General features: G+C 29.7%; 1 protein-coding gene across 7 annotated transcripts in view; it reads left to right on the top strand.

The window, feature by feature from the left end:
• LOC107446979 (meiosis regulator and mRNA stability factor 1-like protein) overlaps window positions 1-20,207 on the top strand; it is an 88,185-nt gene that overhangs the window by 56,179 nt on the left and 11,799 nt on the right. For all 7 annotated transcript variants that reach the window (XM_016061771.4, XM_016061770.4, XM_016061772.4 and 4 more), the window contains 6 exons: window positions 1,549-1,739; window positions 5,049-5,260; window positions 9,201-9,431; window positions 12,881-12,926; window positions 15,609-15,811; window positions 18,105-18,329. In XM_016061771.4, coding sequence (XP_015917257.2) covers window positions 1,549-1,739; window positions 5,049-5,260; window positions 9,201-9,431; window positions 12,881-12,926; window positions 15,609-15,811; window positions 18,105-18,329 — 1,108 coding nt within the window. The remainder of the gene's footprint in view (window positions 1-1,548; window positions 1,740-5,048; window positions 5,261-9,200; window positions 9,432-12,880; window positions 12,927-15,608; window positions 15,812-18,104; window positions 18,330-20,207) is intronic.

Genomic DNA, 20,207 nt, shown 5'->3' with positions numbered 1-20,207 from the left:
CTGAACTGGATTCAGTCAGAAGAATTCTTCCACTCTCATGTGCAATTCTGCATTTTGCAATATACTCCCAATTTCAGGCTTTATTTTTCCACCCCCCGAAATCGAACCAAAAAATCTCTTATCGTTTTATGGCGGTTAATATAATCAAGAAAAGAGTTTTTCGCCAAAATCTAGTTATTTTATCATGTTCATCTAAAGTCTTTTAAAATTATTTTCCATTTTATTAATGTATGTAGTGCTTAAAACTATTTTTGAGTGTTTAAAAGGTGCATATATTTTGTTGAAAAATTTGGCTATGCCCCCTGAAATAGATGCACAAAATACGTTTTAACTTCTAAACCATAAATTCTAACATTATCTCCATGATGAGTCAAGCTAGTGTTAAAAAAAGACTCTTAAAACATATCCTCATTTGTCTGGATATCATTTAAATTTCACTTGTCTTTTAAACTCCAGGATTTTGTGGGCTTTTCATGTGAGATAAACTGATCTCAATGGGTACCAGCTTGTTATTTTATGAAATATCTGGGTTGCAATTTTTTTTAAAGCTTAGTTTGACTGTACTAATTCCCTATGCTAAATTATTCTAGAAAAAAAAGGAATTGAAAAGAAACTTTAGAAACTGTTTCTAAAATGACCTAAAGATTGGCCTTAGATACTATATTTGAGTATTATTCTCTTTATGTTCTTAGATACTTACTAGATGGGAACACAATTCTCTTTATGTTACTGGATGGGAACATAATTCTCTTTATGTTCTTAGATACTTACTGGATGGAACATAATTCTCTTTATGTTCTTTGATACTTGCTAGATGGGAACATAATTCTCTTTAAGTTTTCTGTTTTCAACAAGCACAAAATTGTATTTACTTCTTTTTTTTTTTCGTTTATAAAATCCCAGAAAAATAAGCTTTTCTTTACAGTGTAATCAAAGAATTTCCTTTTTTCCCTTTAAAACCTCCTTTATCCCAGCCTTTTTCTTTTCAGTTTCATTATTGTTTTTACTTTTATAAACTAAGATTTTTATTAAAAGTTGAATGATTGGCCAAGTACAGAGATTCAGAACTGAATCCATTTGTTTTGGTTAATTTGTTTAAACAGACATATCTATATAGTATATTTTTTGTCCTGTGTCCAGCCTGAGCGAATCAGCCATGTGCTATCTTGCTGTTGAATAAAAATGTCAAAAACTAAAAGAGGTATCCCTACTGTCCATATCTTTCAATTTGCGGCACGAAGATATATTGTCCATTTATGGAAACAACCTCATATATTGAGCATGAGCTATGTATTTGCATGTAGTATGCAAATGCATATAAAAATTACTCATACAAAAAGAAATATCACTGGAACAAATCGCTATACAATATCCTGCTACTGTCGGTCACAAGTGAAAGAAGATACTGGTTTAAAAGGCTAGCAATCATTAAGTTGTTTTTATCTGTTAAAAGTTTAATATAAAAATAATGTTCTAGTGATTTTTGATTTCTTGCATTATATTTATAATACGGATGTATCTCATGATGTTATTTTATTTATTCACTAGCTTTTGTGATTGTTATGAAGCTGAAATCGGCCCTTTACCTGTAGTTGATGAAAGAACGTACGAAGATGAAAGATTAAAAGGAGTTCCTTTAGAGCATTTAATAGCCTGTGTAAATGGAGTTGAAGTAGCCCTGTCCGCATTGTGCATCAAGAAAGTTCAATGGCTTGAAAATAAGCTTATGGAAGTTAAAAGTAATAATATTTATTTTTATCTTTCTTCACTCTTGCAATAAAACTCAATGCAAAGTGATCCAAAAAAATAACAAGGTGTTAGAAATTTGATACTGAAAACTACTAAATTCAATTACAAGGTTGTCACAGACGACTAAACTGTGACTATAGGCAACTATTTTCTGCCTTAGGCGACTATAGCGACTTTTTTTTTTCTTCCTGAAAAGCCTTTTTTTTAAAAAAAAAAAAAATTTTTTTTCAGGATAAAAATACTTTTCTGTACCCCTAGTGACGTTTTTAGCATAAATTAGGTTGACAGCTTGAGGCCCGAGAGAGCTTCTGGATGCAATTAATTATTTTTTCTTAAAAAATAAAAAAATTTTAATTGCAGATTTGAGTCCTCGCTTTTTAATGCACTAAATTTACACAGATTCCATTGTAAGTCTATTTTGTTTCTTGATCACCTTGCCACGAAATTCTGCCTGATTTTTTAAAAAACCAATTTTTAATACGATCTTACGATGCATGAATTTTGAATTTGAGTAATCACTTTTCACAAATATATATGTATATATATATTTACAAAATCAATTATTGATAAAAGGGAAAACTTTTTAGAAAAAGTGTGTTTTTTTTTAATGAAAAAGTATATTTTTTAATGAATTCTAATTATTAAAAATATTTAATTTTCTGCAAATATTTTTTTATGTAAAAATTTGGTACCAGAACACTAATATTTATATAAATGAAATGAAATTTTAGTCACATTATTGAAAATTTTGTATTTAGGTTTTCAAAGTTTCTGACTATTTTCATGTTTTAGGCTACTAAAAGTAACTATTTTGTTCTTGTTTTCTGGGGCAACCATGCAATTACACCAATATATATATATATTTTTAAATATTTGTCATGAAGAAAAATCTGAATCAATGCAGACACAACAATTCCAGAAATTAGATTAAGAGTCAACTAACTGAAATTATCAATATTTGTCTGAACTATAGTATACTTGTTGCCCAAATTAAAAGTGCTGTCAAGAATATTAAATAAATTACAAAATCTAAAAATGTTTCCAAAGCATATTATTTTTTATCTTCTCTTTATGTAACCAGAAAGAATCTCAATAGATATCATGAAGGTTGGAAAAGTTATCATAAAAATTCAAGCAAATTCCAAAAGAAAACATTTCAAAATTGCATTAAATATTTGTTATTTTTCGTCACACTTTGATCTCTTATAAAAATCTAATTATTAATAATATCTAATATTAATAATCATATATATCAAAGCACAAATCACCCATTTATATATATTTAGANAAATGTTGCATACCATGCACCTTTTTTTACCCCTCCTGAAATCTCCTGAATTCTTGTTAGGGAAACTCCTGAATGTTAATTTTGCTAGGTTGGCACGTCTGCATTTATATATATTTAGACTGTTTTGAAAACATTCCTGTACAGAATTTTCTGCAAATTTATCTGTAATTCTGTAAAATTATTACATTAATTTACTTGGAAAACTCTGGAAGGATTTAAAACATAAAACCAAAAGATGTCAAGATTTGAGAATTAGCTTATGGCTTGCATAGAAAAATTAACTTAAAGTTTAAATGGATGTTAACATAAGAAAAAGGAATGTTAAAAGTACTTAATGGAGTAATGTAAGATAAAAGAGGCTGAAGGAGAAAATCTGTGACAAGTGGTTTACCACATGACATCACAAGTGGACACTCCTGATAGCGTCAGAATTACTGTAGCATACCTAGCCACTCTTCCAGATTTTCCGGAATGTTTTACTTTCGTATTTAATGTGATAACATTTTTGATTTCATGATTGATTCCTGTTTTAACACATTTGTTTTTTATTTATTTTTAACTACCACTACATTTTAATAGCTTAAACATACATAAGAAGGATTCTGCCACACAGTTAATGGTCAAGATTACGGCTGAGTAATAAAAATAGCTATTTTTGCGAATTCTCATAATAATCTATTTAAAATAAGTAATTTTCCCCCTTATTACCAAGAACTATATGTAAAATTTTGTTTGTTTGCAACTAAAATAAAAAAGCAAAACCGATTTGATAAAAACAAAGAAATCTTATTTTGCCCACTCAACAAGCGATTCAGAAAACTTTCTCTCCTTATACAGGGCACGTAGCGTTTGTAAAAAGTACTAAAAGGTGCTTTTTGGGGGATTTCGTTTTTAAAAGCTTTTAAAGGTGCTTTTTTCAGCTGGTGTTTTTAAAAAGTGCTTTTTTTCACGTATAATTTTTTTTCCCTTCAGTGATATCTGACGGATCCCCTGCATTTCATGAAAAATGGGGTGTTTGCTACGTAATCATTCACACGGACTTCATGTCGTACCCACGCAATGACTTGCGCATGCACGCACACTCGAAACTGAAACCAGAGTGCTCCAATTTGGATAGAGTCCGATCCTTATTAAATGTTTTTCTTTTTAATTTGTTTTAATTTTATTCTTGTTTATTTTATTTTGCTTCTAACACTCTTTTGATGTAGGGGGTAAGGGTTCTTTTGCTCTGAGTTCAGAGTCAAGCTGAATTCACTCGGTGATGTGGAAAAGTACTGATTGTTTCGATTTACGTCTGTTTCTTTTAGGTTTTTTTTTTTAATGCTAAAACTGTTCATAAAAGTTTTTGTTTTTCAATAATATCATTGCTTCAATATGAATTTTTTGAGTGCTTGAAAATTTTTGTAAAGTGCTTGAAAAGTTTTTAAAAAGTGCTTATTTTTGATTCAAAGATTTGGCTACGCACTCTGTTATAGTAAAGCAAAAAAACATAAACTCAAAAAATCTGAAATGAGCAAAAGTTTTTAGTGATTCAAATGCAGGTTGGTAAGAAGTTCTAAATTAACCAAAAAACTGGAACTTTAATTCCAAGTAATTGATTTAATTTTATTATTACACGCAATTTTAAACTTTTTTGGTGATTTATTTTCTATTAATTTTTTAAATATGATTTTCATTTAATTCAACCACAATCTATTTCGGCGTATCGTCAGTCCGTAACGTATTAAAACGCCATTCGATTTTCATAATTCAAAAATTTTGACAATTGTCAAAAACAATGCCGAAAGTTATAATTTTTTTTTTTGACATGACAGTTAAAACCAGATAAAACCTTCAATTGTTAAAAACTTTCCAATCCTACCTGATTGTGATTTTTTTGCAAAGTGCTTAAAAATATTATTTAAGTGCTCAAAAAGTGCTTATTTTTTGTTGAATAATTAGGCTACGCACCCTGTTCTCTAAAGTATGCAAATACTAACATAAAAGTCACAAATAGAAATCTTTCTTCTAGGCCTCCAGAGTGTGAGCCCAGCATTGGCAGGGCAGCTAACGTTGTTTGGACGTGAGGTTATAGATCTTTTAAAAAATCAGCCGCAGTGCCTGGTGTCTTTTAACAAATTCATCCCCACCTATCATCATCATTTTGGTCGCCAATGCCGTGTTGCTGACTACGGTTTCACCAAACTCATTGATCTCCTGGAAGCCATTCCTCACATTGTTCAGGTAACACCAACTTTTAATCTTTTTGTCCTTATTTTTGTGTGTGTTCAGATCATCCCATTTTCTTCTTCAGATTCAAATGCAGGTATTAAAATTAATCAATTTAAAAATTCAAACTTTTTTGTTCTATATACAGGGTATCCGCACACTTGGAAAGTCGTGGATTTCAGTTTTGAACAAACTTTTTCCTGATTTGAGCTTTTTTTTAATAAAAAAAAAAAATCATGAATTTGGGTCTCTGAAAAATCTAATTTTTAAAATTGAATTTANCCCCCCCCCTCAAACTTTATAGTGTTCCAAATATCTGAATTTGTAACAAAATCCCCACTCACAATCATATTTTATTAAAATGTAAAGTGTTCCGAATATCTGAATTTGTAACAAAATCCCTACTCGCAGTCATATTTTATTAAAATATAAAGTGTTCCGAATATCTGAATTTGTAACAAAATCTCCACTCTTAGTCATATTTTATCAAAATATAAAATGTTTTTATCATGTTCTTTAAAAATTATGGTGTACTTGCAAAAAATGAATTAAAAAACATCATTTCTAGAGTGAATTATCTTTTAAGCTTCCATGATTTCAGTATCTTTCAGAATATAATTTAGCAGAAAAAAAGAGGAAAAAAATATTTGCTTTTGTGTTTTTTTCATTTATTTTATTGCTTCAACTCTTTCTTTACTCTGTTTTTTAAATTTAAAATCTATAAATATAAAGATGCAGAGTATAACAGTTTTGTTTATACCTATCATTCCAATTAATGTTATTATACTGCTTTTTTAAATTTATTGTTGTGTTTTTGTCATAGAAAATAGTAGCTTCGTTAAGTCATGAAAAATTCTTCGAATTAGTCATGGAAAGTCTTCAAAAGTCATAGATTTAAAAATCTAAAATGTAACAGATACCCTGTATATCTTTTATTTAAAAAAATCAGAAAATATTTGTAAAAACCGTTTACCCTGTATATCTTTTATTTAAAAAAAATCAGAAAATATTTGTAAAAACCGTTTTATATAATGTTTGTGAAACTGCAAAATTCAGTAGTTTGACCGTAGGGACCATTTGCTTACATGACCGTAATATATGTAATTGTCTGCACAATTTATTGTTCAGTGGTTCTATAAAAAACTCATTTAACAATTTTATCAAGTTTTTATGTTGATAAGTTCTGGGTCATAGGCTTATTATTTTCTGCATATGCAGTGGTAAAGTTTTTAGTTTCACATTAATTAGTCTCTTTTAAATGATTTTTTAAATAATTTATTCCAATTAGCAATGTCGTAATAATATAAAATTTTTAAATGGAGAAGTGAGGTGACCCCCCGTGGCAGAATTACAGCGACATTGTCACAGAACGTTAAGAGTTCTTGCAGAAAGATTTTTCATTTAATGAGTAAAAAATTTTAGTTTTCTTTTCTAAGGAAATTTACACGTAATATTTAAATCATGCATTTAGATAACCACTTTTTGACACGCTCAATTTATGCCAATAGTATCACAAATTGATGTAATTTTTAGATTTTATTTTCGGCGGTTACTGATTTTAATTTTCACATGGTTTTTTAATATCCCTATATGTTTCAAACATTATGGAAAATTCGAATTGATAATTGGCAGTTGTTGCTACTGATTTCTCCATAGTTAATAAATCCGATATTTTTTTTACGATATTATTTATTACAACAACTATACCTCGAAATTAAACACGCTTTCGAGGAGTCCGATTCGCGTGATTTGGTCGTTGATCTTTTTTTCGGCAACGAATTTCATGATTTTTATTTTGATTGTGATGATTATTTACAAGATGCGAAGAAGTAAATAAGTGGTAAGTTTTTCCCCCAACAGAATATGAGAATAGAAAATTCTTACACATTCAATTAAAGAAGAATTATAATAGTTTTTTTGTTGTTGTAAACACAGCGCTTTTGTTATTATGAATTAGTAACATATAGGTTTGGTATTATTAAAAGTATCTTGCAGAAAGATATTAGCTCTAGAGTTTTGTCGCAGGTAACTTGGTAAAATTCTGCCACAGGGGAGGTGATAATTCACTTAATTACTTGTGCAAAAATGTTAAAGCTGCATATCCACTGCCATTTCGAGATTAGCTAAATCTTATTTTAAAATTCTTTGATAAAGGAAGTCTTGAATTAGATTACAAATTTGAATTAAATATTGGCTTGAGGGAATATTAACTAATCGATAGTGATTCTATTTTTTTTTAATGCAACAGTTCTATTAAAATTTATTTGTACTGATATAGAACTATTAAGAGTTGATCTGTGCACCATTAATAGAATTGTACTAGGAACCTGAAAATTATTCATTTGAACTGATTTATCCAACTACTATTTCTTTGATCATCTGCATACCTACCAAGGTATACAGATTAACATACCTGCCAAGCCTCTTGTTTTTCAACAAAGACTCTTGTATTTTATAAATATCTCCTGTTTACCTGTATATTCTCAAATTTCTCTGAATTTATTGAAGAAATTTTTTTTTTTTTAAATNGGGGGGAATATCCGCTGATGGCAAAAATATTTCTCTTATTCCTCAACAGATGGTGCTATTGCCAGTACTGCAGTATGTTGAGTGTTAATAGTTGAAGTAATTATAACTAATAATTTAAAATACTCTTAAGATTTTATATATATATTTTACTTCGCTAAATGTAAGCGCTTATATTATTTCTAATTTTGAATTTCTCTTTTTGAACTTCACTTGTAGCCTAAAAAATGTCGCTAGTAAAATATGCATTATTTTATTTCTCGAATGTTTTTCTGATAAGCTAGAGTGCTTAAATTACAACTGGAGCTCTGTGTCAGATGACTATACAAGTTACTATTGTTTTCTTTATTATTGTGAGCAAAATTTATTTTATATCCAATCGAAATTTCGACCATTTTCAGGCATAAAGAAAAATTAAAAATATGAGAATAATTATATTGTTGTCACATCTAAAATAAAAACATTAGGTTCATCATTCTCTGCTTCAAATCTGATGAATAAAACAGCCATTCTTATGTTGCAGGAAAGTGAAGAAAACGCCTCTTTAGTCTCTGTTAATTAGAACTGTTGAAAGATTCATTTTTGGTTTTCAATAAATGATCAAATAAGCATATGGTGCATAACGTTTTTAAAAACTGCTTAAAGGTGCTTATTTTTAATTTTCGTTTTTTAAAAGCACTTAAAGGTGCTTTCTTTATGGGGTGTTTTTAAAAAGTCCTTAATTTTTCCTTTTTTAAAATGAGATATTCTTTCTTCACTGTGTATTATTCAAAAACGTGGTTTTCACATTTTTGTATTCAGCGTTTTCACAATTAATTTAACCACAATGCATTTTAGTGCCTTCGGTCGGTAAAGTATCACGGCTCCAATCATGTTATATGTTTAATAAAATACTTGGGAGTGACTACTGACCTGGGTGAGGTGAGATTGTTGCACTCTCATGTGCAACTCTGCTGCATTTTGCAAGATATTCTCAGTTTCGGACTTCATTTTCCACCCTCTGAAATCGAACGGAAAAATCTCTTTATCTTTTTATGGTGGCTAATATAGTTAAGAAAAGAGTTCTTTGTCAGGAACTAGGTATTTTATATGTAAAGTCAATGAAAATTATTTTGCATTTTGTTAATGTATATAGGGATTGAAAATATTTTTCGAGTGCTTAAAAAATACTTATTTTTTGTTGAAATATTTGGCTACGTACCCTGCCTTAGGCTCTGTTAACTAGAGCAACATCCTGTTGAAAGATATATTTTTGGTTTTCAATGAATGATCAAAAAATACTGGGTTTCAAACTTTGTTTAAGTAATTTCTTGTCACTTTGAGCTATACAAAATAATAAAAATTGTTTTTTGTTCTTTAATAGGTTTATATTTCCTGATTGTTTTCTTCCACTTGTTTGGTAATACCGGTAGTATTTTTTAATTTTTAGGTACTGGGAGAAGGTCAAGAACGCCAAGTGACGCTCACTCATCGCACTCAAGTGAAGAGGTTTTCCGCCGAACTACTTCGAATTCTGAAGTCCCGCGCCAGTAAACAAATTGCACTCGTTGAATTTCCTCAATCCTATGAGCAAGTGATTGAGAAAAAGTTTGAAGTGACAAACTATGGAGTGTGTGAAATCGAGGATCTTCTAGAAGAAGTGTCCGAAAATGTTATTGTGGTATGAATAGTGATTGTTTTCATTTAAACACTGTACTAATAGAAAATACAAACAATCACTAGTAGAAAAATTTGTACTAACAGAAAATAGTGCTAATATTGTAGATGTTGTACATGCATGTACATGAATGGTATATGCTTATATTGTATGTACATGAGACATGTAGGCATTTCCTGTATGTTCATACTATACAAAGCTGGTATTCATTGTATATACATACGTACACAAGCACAAACTCACATTGTGCATGCATAAGTATAACTCGCTCACCAGGAGTTGGCCTCCATCATGTGGTATGCAATGATACTATTTTTGGGAGAAGGAAAAACGGTAGTTACACAAAATATTTTTTCTTAAAATTTAATTTTTGTGTTCCGTATGAAACTGTAAATCCATATTTTTGTGTTGACTTTTTAATATAATTTTTAATTTTTCGCAAATTTTGTCTAAATTTTCGCAAAATAGGTACCTCTCAGAAAAACCTATACAGACCCCTGATTTGGCAATCGTATGGCAAAAACATTTATTTTGAAAACTTTATCTGCATTTCTATAACAATGAATATTTCATAAATTTGATGTTATTTTGTGTCATTTTTTATGGTATTTTGAGTGAATAGTTTTTCTTTTTTGAGACATTTTGCTGGGAAAACAGCAGTTTTTAAATTTGAAATATATTTAATTAGTCAGAGAAACGAAAGGTATAATAGGTAATAAAGAGAAGTAAGTGACTGAAAAAGAAGTCACTGTTTGTGTTTGGCAAGCATTAAGGATTGTCTTAATTTCTAGCGAGAAGACGTTTCTACTCCCATGCTGAAATGAGCTCTGGGTCAGAGGAGGTGGCCTGGCCAACTCCTGATGAACAAACTATATTTGCAGAACGTGTATACAATCATTGTGTATATACATACATGTCTACTACATATATATTATATATATAAATATATGTGTATGTATGTAAGTATTTACCTATATATGCATTAGGTAAATGCATACAAAATGTATTATTATGCATTACGTTATACCATCTGTGTTGTATAACATGATACATACTGTATACAATCGTTTTTACTTGTAATCTTATATTTTGATTACTTGTAATCACGATTGAAAGTTATTGAATATGGCAATCACGATTGCAGCTGTAATTAAAATTGAGTGTGTAATCATGATTATGAGTACTGTACTCAAAAAATGTAATAGATTACATTTTTGCTAAATTTTGTCTAAAATCAGTACTCGTAATCAATCCATCGTAGTCCGTTAAAATCAGATTATCATGTAAAAAGCTGTTATGGAGCTCAGCTTCTTTTTATTTTGCAAATTAAATATTAATTTTTTTAAAGTTATTCAATAATTATTTTTAAAAGTTGTAGTTTAATATTAAAAGTTTTTGTATTTAACTTGTCAATTTATGGACATAAAAATTTTAAAATTTCCATACCTGTTTTACGGGATTTGATACAGGGTCGAAATTTTGTGTTTAATGCTTAACAATGTTCAAGTCCATTTTGAGCTATGTCCACTTTCATTAACACGCATTTTGAACTAGTATGTTTATTTTTGTAAACACACATTTTGAGCAATGTCCAAATTTCGTAAATGCGCATTTCTAGCTATGTCAATTTTCATACACGTGTCTTTCATTAGTTATTGCAGTTGCCTTATTCAATTCAAACTGTATGAAATGCATTTCACATTATTTCTCGTAATCGTTCTTTTTTTCTCTTCTTTTTTTAAAAACTTTTTTAAAGCGAATGAAATTACCATGAATAATTTTTTATCCAAACAAATTTGATACAGTAAGATTTAAATTACAGAAAATCGTAATAAAGTTTTATATAGAATTTTAACTTTTTACCAACCATTTATTAAAAATTTTCTCCTGAAATAAAGACATTTGATTTAACCAAGGCTATATTTCTTTGGCAAGTTCTGTTTTAATTTTTTTTTCCATGAATCAAAATTTTAATTTCTTTTTTAAGTGAAAGATTCTGTAAAAAATTTTATATCTTTTAATTAATTTCCAATCTCCTGAATCTGAAATAAAATAAGACAGTTGGAGAGACTTTTTTGAAAAGGGTCATCACGGGTCTCTATAATTTTTCTTTTCTTTGTTTCTAATGTTAAAAAAAAACTATTACCATATTACATATGTGACTTAACTACCACTACAATTATAAAATATCAATTCACTAATGTATGTAAGACATGCTAACTCTATTCAATCTTGAGGTACCTTTTGATGAAAGATTTGTATTGCCAATTACTTCTCTCCCCACATTGGTGACCCAGGTGTTATATGAACTAGTCTTCATCGAAAGTAACGTCCACCTTAAAGAATGGTCCACTAAATGGAGCTGTATTAAATCCACGGTCATGGTCGCTCCCGTGTTGTCATCAGCAGTCGAATGTATACAGGCCGATGCATCGTGTGATCGAGACTGAGTAGCAACAGTGTGAGGTGGATAATGTTGCATTCCCAAGTAACTTGCAACTCTTCAATGAGGATCATCCATCGACGTAGGCGTGTTCATATCAAAGTGGGAGTTTCTGTCAAGGTAGGCGTGTTCAGATCACGTCCGAAGGTCACCAATGTGGTGATCTTGGTTATACTTGCTGTTTCTGACTGTTGTTGTTGTTTCTCAGTCTCATTTACACACTCAACAGGAACACAGGAGAAGCCACACACCCAACTTAACACAGCTCTCACAACAAACGCTCAAAACTCGGTGAACTTAATACAGCTCTCTTTCGCAAACGCAGCAACTAATGGTATACGTTCATCGAATTCTATCCCACATAAAACTTCTGGTGGGGGATCATATCACTACAATTATTATATATCAATTCACTAGTATATAACACGATTCAATACTTGAGGTACCTTTTGATAGAAGGCTGACATTCTATTATCCCCAGACATATGATAGTTACTTTCTCTCAGTATCCTTGAGGCAAGATTTGTTTGAATGTTCTTAGTTTTCCTGATTAGAAATACGTTGACACAATTTTTTGCCCTGATATTCCTAGTATCTACGTGTGTTCAGAACTTTATTTTGACCGAGAATCAGCCGTTGTGTAAAATTTTTACCCTATTTTATTTTTCTGACCGGGTTCTTGAGTTTAAGTCTTGTTCTGTTTAAGTTGAAAGTTCAGAAATTCATATTTCCCTTGTGAGTACAAAAGTCAAAGCAGTAAAGTAACTATGATATTCATTTAGTTTCTGTTTTGTTCTAAGGATGATGGAACAAATATTTCCTTGCTCACTGGTCTGTAAACAGTGCAAATTTCACTGCATTTTTCTTTAGTTAATAAAAGCGTTTTTACTATCATTTTCCTTTATTAACATGTGTGTAAAGAAAGATATTTGTTTGTTTAAATAATGAAGTGTGACATTTATTTTGATTAGTACTTTATTTTTTTCAACAAAAGTTTGCTGTTTTGCAGATTTGCTCATCTGGTGATGAAACTTTGATTGGAATTCCGAAACGAGGTAACAGCATTTTCAAAGTTAAATTATTTTGTTATTTTTGTTTTCTAATTTTGTGTTTTGTTATTGAAATTGTTTGTTATGGTGTGATTTTCAGGCTTATAAATATTATAAATGTTTGTTCATAACTAATAAATGTACTAATTTTGGCAGAATAATGCATTGTATTATAAACTTAATAAGATAATATGCCTATTACAATTTACCATTTTCATTATACCAGGTGGGCGTGTGCCTCTTTAACAAACGTTAAAACACAGGTGTCAGGGAATGGCCGCAAATGAAATTCATTTATATGTTGCTAAAAACGTTAGGATATTTATTGGAAATATAATATCTTTGAGTCTTAAACGTTGAATATTTAAAAGGTCACTACAAATTTTAGGATTGGAAATGTCATAAATGTTTGCTCATAAGTAATAAATGTACTAATTTTGATAGGATAATGCATTGTATAATAAGCTTAATAAGAAAATATGCCTGTTACAATTTCCCATTTTCTTTATACCCAGAGGCCTCATTAACAAACATTAAGACATGATAAACGCAGAGGTGTCAGGGAATGGTCCCAAATAAAATGTATTAATACGCTGCTAAAAACCTTAGGATATTTATTGGAAATGTAATACTTGTGAATCTTAGATGTTGAATATTTATTGCTTAACCATTTGAATATTTCTACCATTCTTTTTGCAATAAATTTAATAAATCATGATATTTACTTCTCTGATAATTAGTATATAAATTCTTAATATATTCGCAGAAATGAATGAATATAAGATATTTATTTATATTTTGTTTTCTTTGGAACAGATACAGAAATTTTATGTTCCCTGGGAAAAAAAATTGGGTACAAATCATTAGTTTCAGTAGTTCTTCTACTGGGAACTGTGTCTTTATGATCTGTCCACTGCGGGCGTGTAACCACTTTAAAATGTAAAATATAAGCTTAATCTCTGTGTAATCTCATATGTCAACAACTTCATTGAACTAAAAATTTAAATATATAAGAAAGTCTCTCTTTTTTTTTTTTTTTAAATATATAAACCTAGCAAGAAGTTTTTTTTTTTGCTTTTCGGACCCTAAGCTAGTTCATAGTTTGAATCTAAATTTAGAAAATATTCTTTCTAGTCTTGTCATAAGAGAAACAATAAATAATTGAGCAACAAGATATGTTTCGACTTTTAATTGATATTCTGAATTGTGGTTTCTGCCAAATTATAAATTCTAATTTTTCCTTCAAACCTTTTTTTTTCTTCCTCTTGCAAACGATACAGTGTACAGATGTGATAGAAATCTTAGAATAAAATGAGGATATTTTGGTCTAATCTTTTTAAATACTCATCACAAAAATTTCTTAGCTAAGAAATTTATTAAGTTAATGTAATGTGTGTACTAGTGATTGGTGTAATGTGTATGCATCTTGCATATAATTTGTTTTATAGATATGTATTGTATTATAATTTAGCAATATGATTTTTTATTTTTTTTTAAATCACGTACTGTATTTTTATTACGTATCATTATTTGTATTAAATTGGCTTGGAAAGAAAATCTGATTTCTGTAATGTTTTACTTCATATGATTTTATATAAAAAGTTGCGAAGCTAAATTTATCAAGCAATAATTTGATAATTCTAAAGAGCAATTTTTTTTAATAATTGCAACGAAAATAGGATTGAAAATTATAAAATGTGAAACATCCCACAGGTGAATATAAAAATGTGTTTTTTTCAAGTGGGCTTAATCTGAAAAAAACCTGCTGATTTTTCTCTTCTGGGTTCCTCTTAACGAACCCTGACTGGTAATAAACATATTTCCATTATAGCCATTTTGTTCTATATTGCTTAAAATACAAGTGCTTTTGAAGATTATTAAATGTGTAATTTGCATTATTCATCGATAATGAATAAAGGGTTGTTCTACCTGGAGTAACTTAGAATAAATGTTTTCTCTTTCCAGTAATTTTTTTTTTTTTTTTTTAATCTTATCTAATTTACTCTTCATTAGATATCTGAATAACAAATTGCCTCACTGTCTTTTAAAATCCATCAGAATGTTGAACATGAATAATAATAATTGTAATTTTAAAATTATTAACTGTTTAACTATAATATTGATTTTAAATAATATAAAGTGTTATAAATATTTTATCATATGCTTTGGTTAGTAAATAGAAAAAAATATCTAATTGACTTGTAAAAAAGAATTTTTGTCTACTATGGATGGATTTTGAGTACACAATTTGAGCACCAACTATGGAATTGGAGCACACTCTGTGGATTGTGAACAGTATTTCTACATAGCTAATATTAAATAAATAAATTCCACTATCATTATGTTTTTGATGTTGATAACTCTAAGTTAAAATAATTGTCTTACTTACTTAATACTTAATTACTTAAAATACTTACTAAATAATTACTTATTTCATTGTCTTAAAATAATTGTCTTACTGTCTTAAAATAATTGTCAGCTACTTTTTTATTAAGCTTTTTACAATTATTAAGCTGTTTATTATCCATAATTAATAAATGATTGCGTAGTAATTGAGAATATTGTAGTGTGCTCTTTGGGTAAAAAAACGTACATTTTTCTTGTAAATGTAGATTAAAATTTCAACTTTGTATGGTTGCATCTAGCGAAATTCTCTTTTGTTTAACTGGAGAATTTTTTTCTTTCTAGAACAAACACCTGAAGAGATAGAACGCACAAAGCAGTTTGCTGTTGAAGTAATTGAATTACTAAAGCATACACCTTGTTGTACAATGGCATTTAATAAATTTATTCCTGCATACCATCACCATTTTGGAAAACAGTGCCGTGTAGCTGACTATGGTTTCACAAAACTCATCGAATTGTTTGAAGCTATACCTCATATTTTAGAAGTAAGACTTCAGTTGATCTTCCTTAATCACCAAAACAAGAACTTTTATTAATCCGTACAGACCTGGAATTGGTTGAGAATTTTTTTAAATACAGTCAAACCTCGTTAGCATGAAATCCGGCTGGACTATCATTATTATTTCATATCAACTAAATTTCGTCTTATCTGATACATTATGAAAACAAAGTAATACGTACTACAGTCAAATCCCGCTATAGTGAACACCTTTTATAGTGAACTCCCCGATATAGGCCTTGCTACACACATGTAATGTTATTTTTTATGGTTATTGTGAACCGAAAAAAGAGAGGAAGCTCTATATTATGAACTTTTTTCTGTCTTCAACTGATTTATTTTCTTCATTTTTTGTGATAATTTTAAAATTTCTACTTCATACTAAATACATATACCAATTTTTAAAACAATCTATATCATGGAATGTAGGAATAAGCACATTTTCTTGTTTGCTTCATTATTGAATTGGTTCAGCATTCAAAGAAGCTGCAATCTTCCAGTATCTGAAAAAATACTTCAAGTCAAAGCCAATGAATTTGCTAAGCAATTTGGTGCAACTACTTTTATGTCCTTCAATGGCTGATTAGACAGGTTTTAAAAGCGGAATAACACAAATTCGTGAAAATTATTGGAGAGTCTGGAAGTGTTTCCGTAACTGATGTTGAGGATTGTTCATCAGCTAAGGATTACTCTTTTTTTTTTTTTTGTACGCAAGACAAAAAGAAATAAAAAATTAAAGTTAATACATTTTTTTTACTACATTTTATGTTTCAGTTATTTTTGTATTTCATTTTATTGATCATTTATTTAAATAATGTGTAATAAAAAGGTGGAATTTAAAACCATTAGTCAAAATTGTTCGTATATAGTGAATGTATATAGTGAATGTATATAGTGAAGTCTCGGTTATAGGGAGCCGAAATTTCGGTCCCTTGGAGGTTCGTTATAGCAGGGTTTGACTGTATTAATTTATGTTATGTGATACATTAATGTATACAAACAATACTGTTATGAACCAAACAAATTGAAATAAGCTTAAAAGTTTTAACTATATTTACTTGCCCATCTACTACTTCTAACAAAAGAAGAAAATAGAAATAACCTTCCTCAAAATTAATGATGGTGATTTTATTCACATGCTTATTATCTGTGCTGTGTCCAGTTTCCTTTTATGCTAAGCAATAATCAGAAATTTCATGTTAAACATGTAGAATACAACAACAACTGATTGCTGACTCACGGGACGAAACGTGTTTCATGCAAAGCAGTATTTCATGTTAAGCAGTTTTGCGTTAATGAGGTTCAACTGCATACAAAAAAATCTTTCAAGAAGGCTTAATTTAAATGTATAAAATTCTATTTTCTCTAAAAGTCTGTTATAAATTCTGAAGGATATTTTTTGTTCAGTTTTGATTAAATTTGTACCGATAAATTGATATCTACTAAAAAAAAAAATTCTGCTCTGATGCATTTATATTTCTTACAGTTATAAAATTACTTGAAAATATATTAATATTCAAAAATATTTCCAACGAAAAAGTTTTTTTAACATTTATTTGAAAATATAGCTCTTTCAAAAATATTTACTTTTTAAGAAAGCAGTATGCTGTTGAGTTTTTATTTGAGATATGTAGCTCAGCTCAAACTGCATGCAAAAAATTAAACTTAGTTTGAAATGTGAGTTTTAACAAAGTGAAAATAGTTCAAATAGTGTGTTTCAGAAAATGACAACATTTGATTCCATTTTTTCAAACTATTGTTAAGACTTGTTCATGGTGCATAGCGTTTTCAAAAAGTGCTTCACTTTCCACTCTCTGAAATCGAATTGAAAAATCTCAATCTTTTTATGGTGGCTAATATAATCAAGAAAAGAGTTTTTTTTCTCAGAAACTAGTTGTTTTATTATGATCATGTAAAGTCTTTGAAAATTATTTTGCATTTTGTTCATGTAAATAGTGCTTAAAAATTTTTTTTGAGTGCTTAAAAGGTGCTTATTTATTGCTGAAAGATTTGGCTACACACCCTGTTGTTATTTTTTAGAAATTTAACGAAAATGTAGGAGCAAGAGTATTTAGAAATTTTAATGTATTTAAAAAGAAATCAAATGTATTTAACAAGCGTTAGATGATGCTAAACTTAAATAAAAAATGTAAAAAGCATGTCCTGGATTGTAGTTTTTTCTCTCTCTCTTTTTTTTAAGAAATAGATAAATAAATAAAAGAATTTATAACTACATGGAAAAGATTGTTAAATAATTTTCTAATCTTTGTCTTTAATAGGTTACCGGAATGGGGGAGGATAAAGTCTTGTGCTTGGTGCCTAAGGAGCAGCACAAAATCCTTACCCAACGCCTGGTTTCAGTCCTGAAGTCGCAACCAAATGAAGTGATTGACATTCACCAGATAAGTTCTTGTTATGCGCAATTGCACGGGCACTCTCTGAGACCCACCGACTTTGGCTTTAATGACTTACAAGATTTAGTCGAGCACATGGATGCACTGAAAGTAATTTTAATTTTTGTTTATATTTTGAGATATGCAACAATTTCTGGCAATTAGAAACTCTGGGAGACAATACCTTGTGGTTGGAATTCATTGGGATTTAACTGATTCTTAACAGAGAATTGAAAAAACTTTTTTTTTGCCTTTAGAATATTTGTGTTGTGTCTGCCACTACGAAAATACAATTCCAATTCACTAGTATATAAGACATGTTAACTCGATTCTATAATGGGGTACCTTACCATAGATGGAAGTTGACATTGTCGATAGCTACCATCCCCACATTAGTGACCCGGATGTGATGTGAACACACCTACCTTGAAAGAAAATCCCACTTCGATTTAGAAACACCTACTTAGATAGATGAACCATATTGAACAGTTAACTTGCTATCTGTGACTGCGACATTATCCACCTCCTCGCGTTGTTGCTACTCAGTCTCGATCGCACTCGACGTTGACTTGTATGCACTCAATTGCTAATGGCAGCATAAGAGTGACCTCGACGGTGAACTTAATACAGCTCTCACGATCAGCACTCACGGTCCGGTGATCTTAATACAGCTCTAGAGGCTTATCACAAAACAGCAATGTATGAAATAGTGGTATCTCTTCATCGAATTCTGTCACAGATATAAATCTGGGGAGGGTGGAGTACTATCGTACGTCTACCACTACAAAAATACAATTCCAATTCACTAGTATATAGGACATGTTAACTCGATTTTGTGTTTTGGTACCTTTTCCTAGATGAAAGTTGACATTGTCGATAGCTACCGTCCCAACATATTACATTCCATAAACTGTAACAGGTTGCCAGGAACAGGGAAAACCTTGAAAATTAAGGTAATTTGAAAATCACCTAAAATAACAGGGAAATGCAGGAATTTTTGAGTTTTTCCTTACAAACTTGGGAAAATACAGGGATCTGTGTTTTTCATTGTCGTCTTTTAAAAAATGGCAACCAAACTCAGAGAAATCTATGGGATATTTAAGGAAGATATTTCAGCTATACTAAACTGTTTTATTTACTATAGCTTTATTTAAGTATGTGCAGGTGTTTCTTTTTTACTAGTTTTTCCAACAATTAAAACTGGTATAGTTAGTCTGATATAGCTCATATAAGAGCACAGTAGTTCTTTCCTCTTAATACATTGTGTATAATATGTATAGGGAAAACGCGGGGACTTTTTTTTTCAGATTTGAGTGGCTACCCTGGTTAATTTTAATATAAAATTGCGTAAAATTTTCGTAACAACTTAAGAATATCGTTGAACACCATATTAGCTGGTTTGCATATTAATTTTGGAAAACTATTATTATTCTTGAAACAGTCTTTTGCATAGTTTGGCAAATAGTTTTTTCTTTCTTTCTTCTATATGTTTATAAGACTGTTTAAGACATTGTGAATCCTTGACCCTCAGGTTGCATACTTTTATTTTGATCAAAGTGGGTTAAAAAATTTTATTAAATATTTTTCATTATCATCATACAGAGTTGCCACTCCACAGGGAAAACCTGGAAAATACAGAGAATTTAAAAAGCACCTAAAATAACAGGGAAAATGTCGGGAATTTTGATTTTTTTCTTTACTAACTGGGAAAATACAGGGGATTTTGTTTCTTATTTTTGCTTTTAAAAAAATTGTGACCACTGAAAGCATAATCTATGGGATAATTAACCATGATATTTCATCTATACTAAACTATTTCATTTACTATAGCATTATTTAAGTATGTTCAGCTGTTTTTCCAGCAATTAAAACAAATAAATATAGTTAGCCCAATATAGCTCACACAAGAGCAGAGTAATTGTTATTTCCTCTTAATATATTGTGTGTAATATGTACAGGGAAAACACAGGGAATTTTTTTCCAGATTTG

The sequence above is a fragment of the Parasteatoda tepidariorum genome, chromosome 5 (genome assembly GCF_043381705.1).
Source record: "Parasteatoda tepidariorum isolate YZ-2023 chromosome 5, CAS_Ptep_4.0, whole genome shotgun sequence".
Lineage (NCBI taxonomy): Eukaryota > Metazoa > Arthropoda > Arachnida > Araneae > Theridiidae > Parasteatoda > Parasteatoda tepidariorum.
The sequence above is the reverse complement of the archived record's forward strand: the minus strand, read 5'-3'. Positions and strand labels throughout refer to the sequence as shown.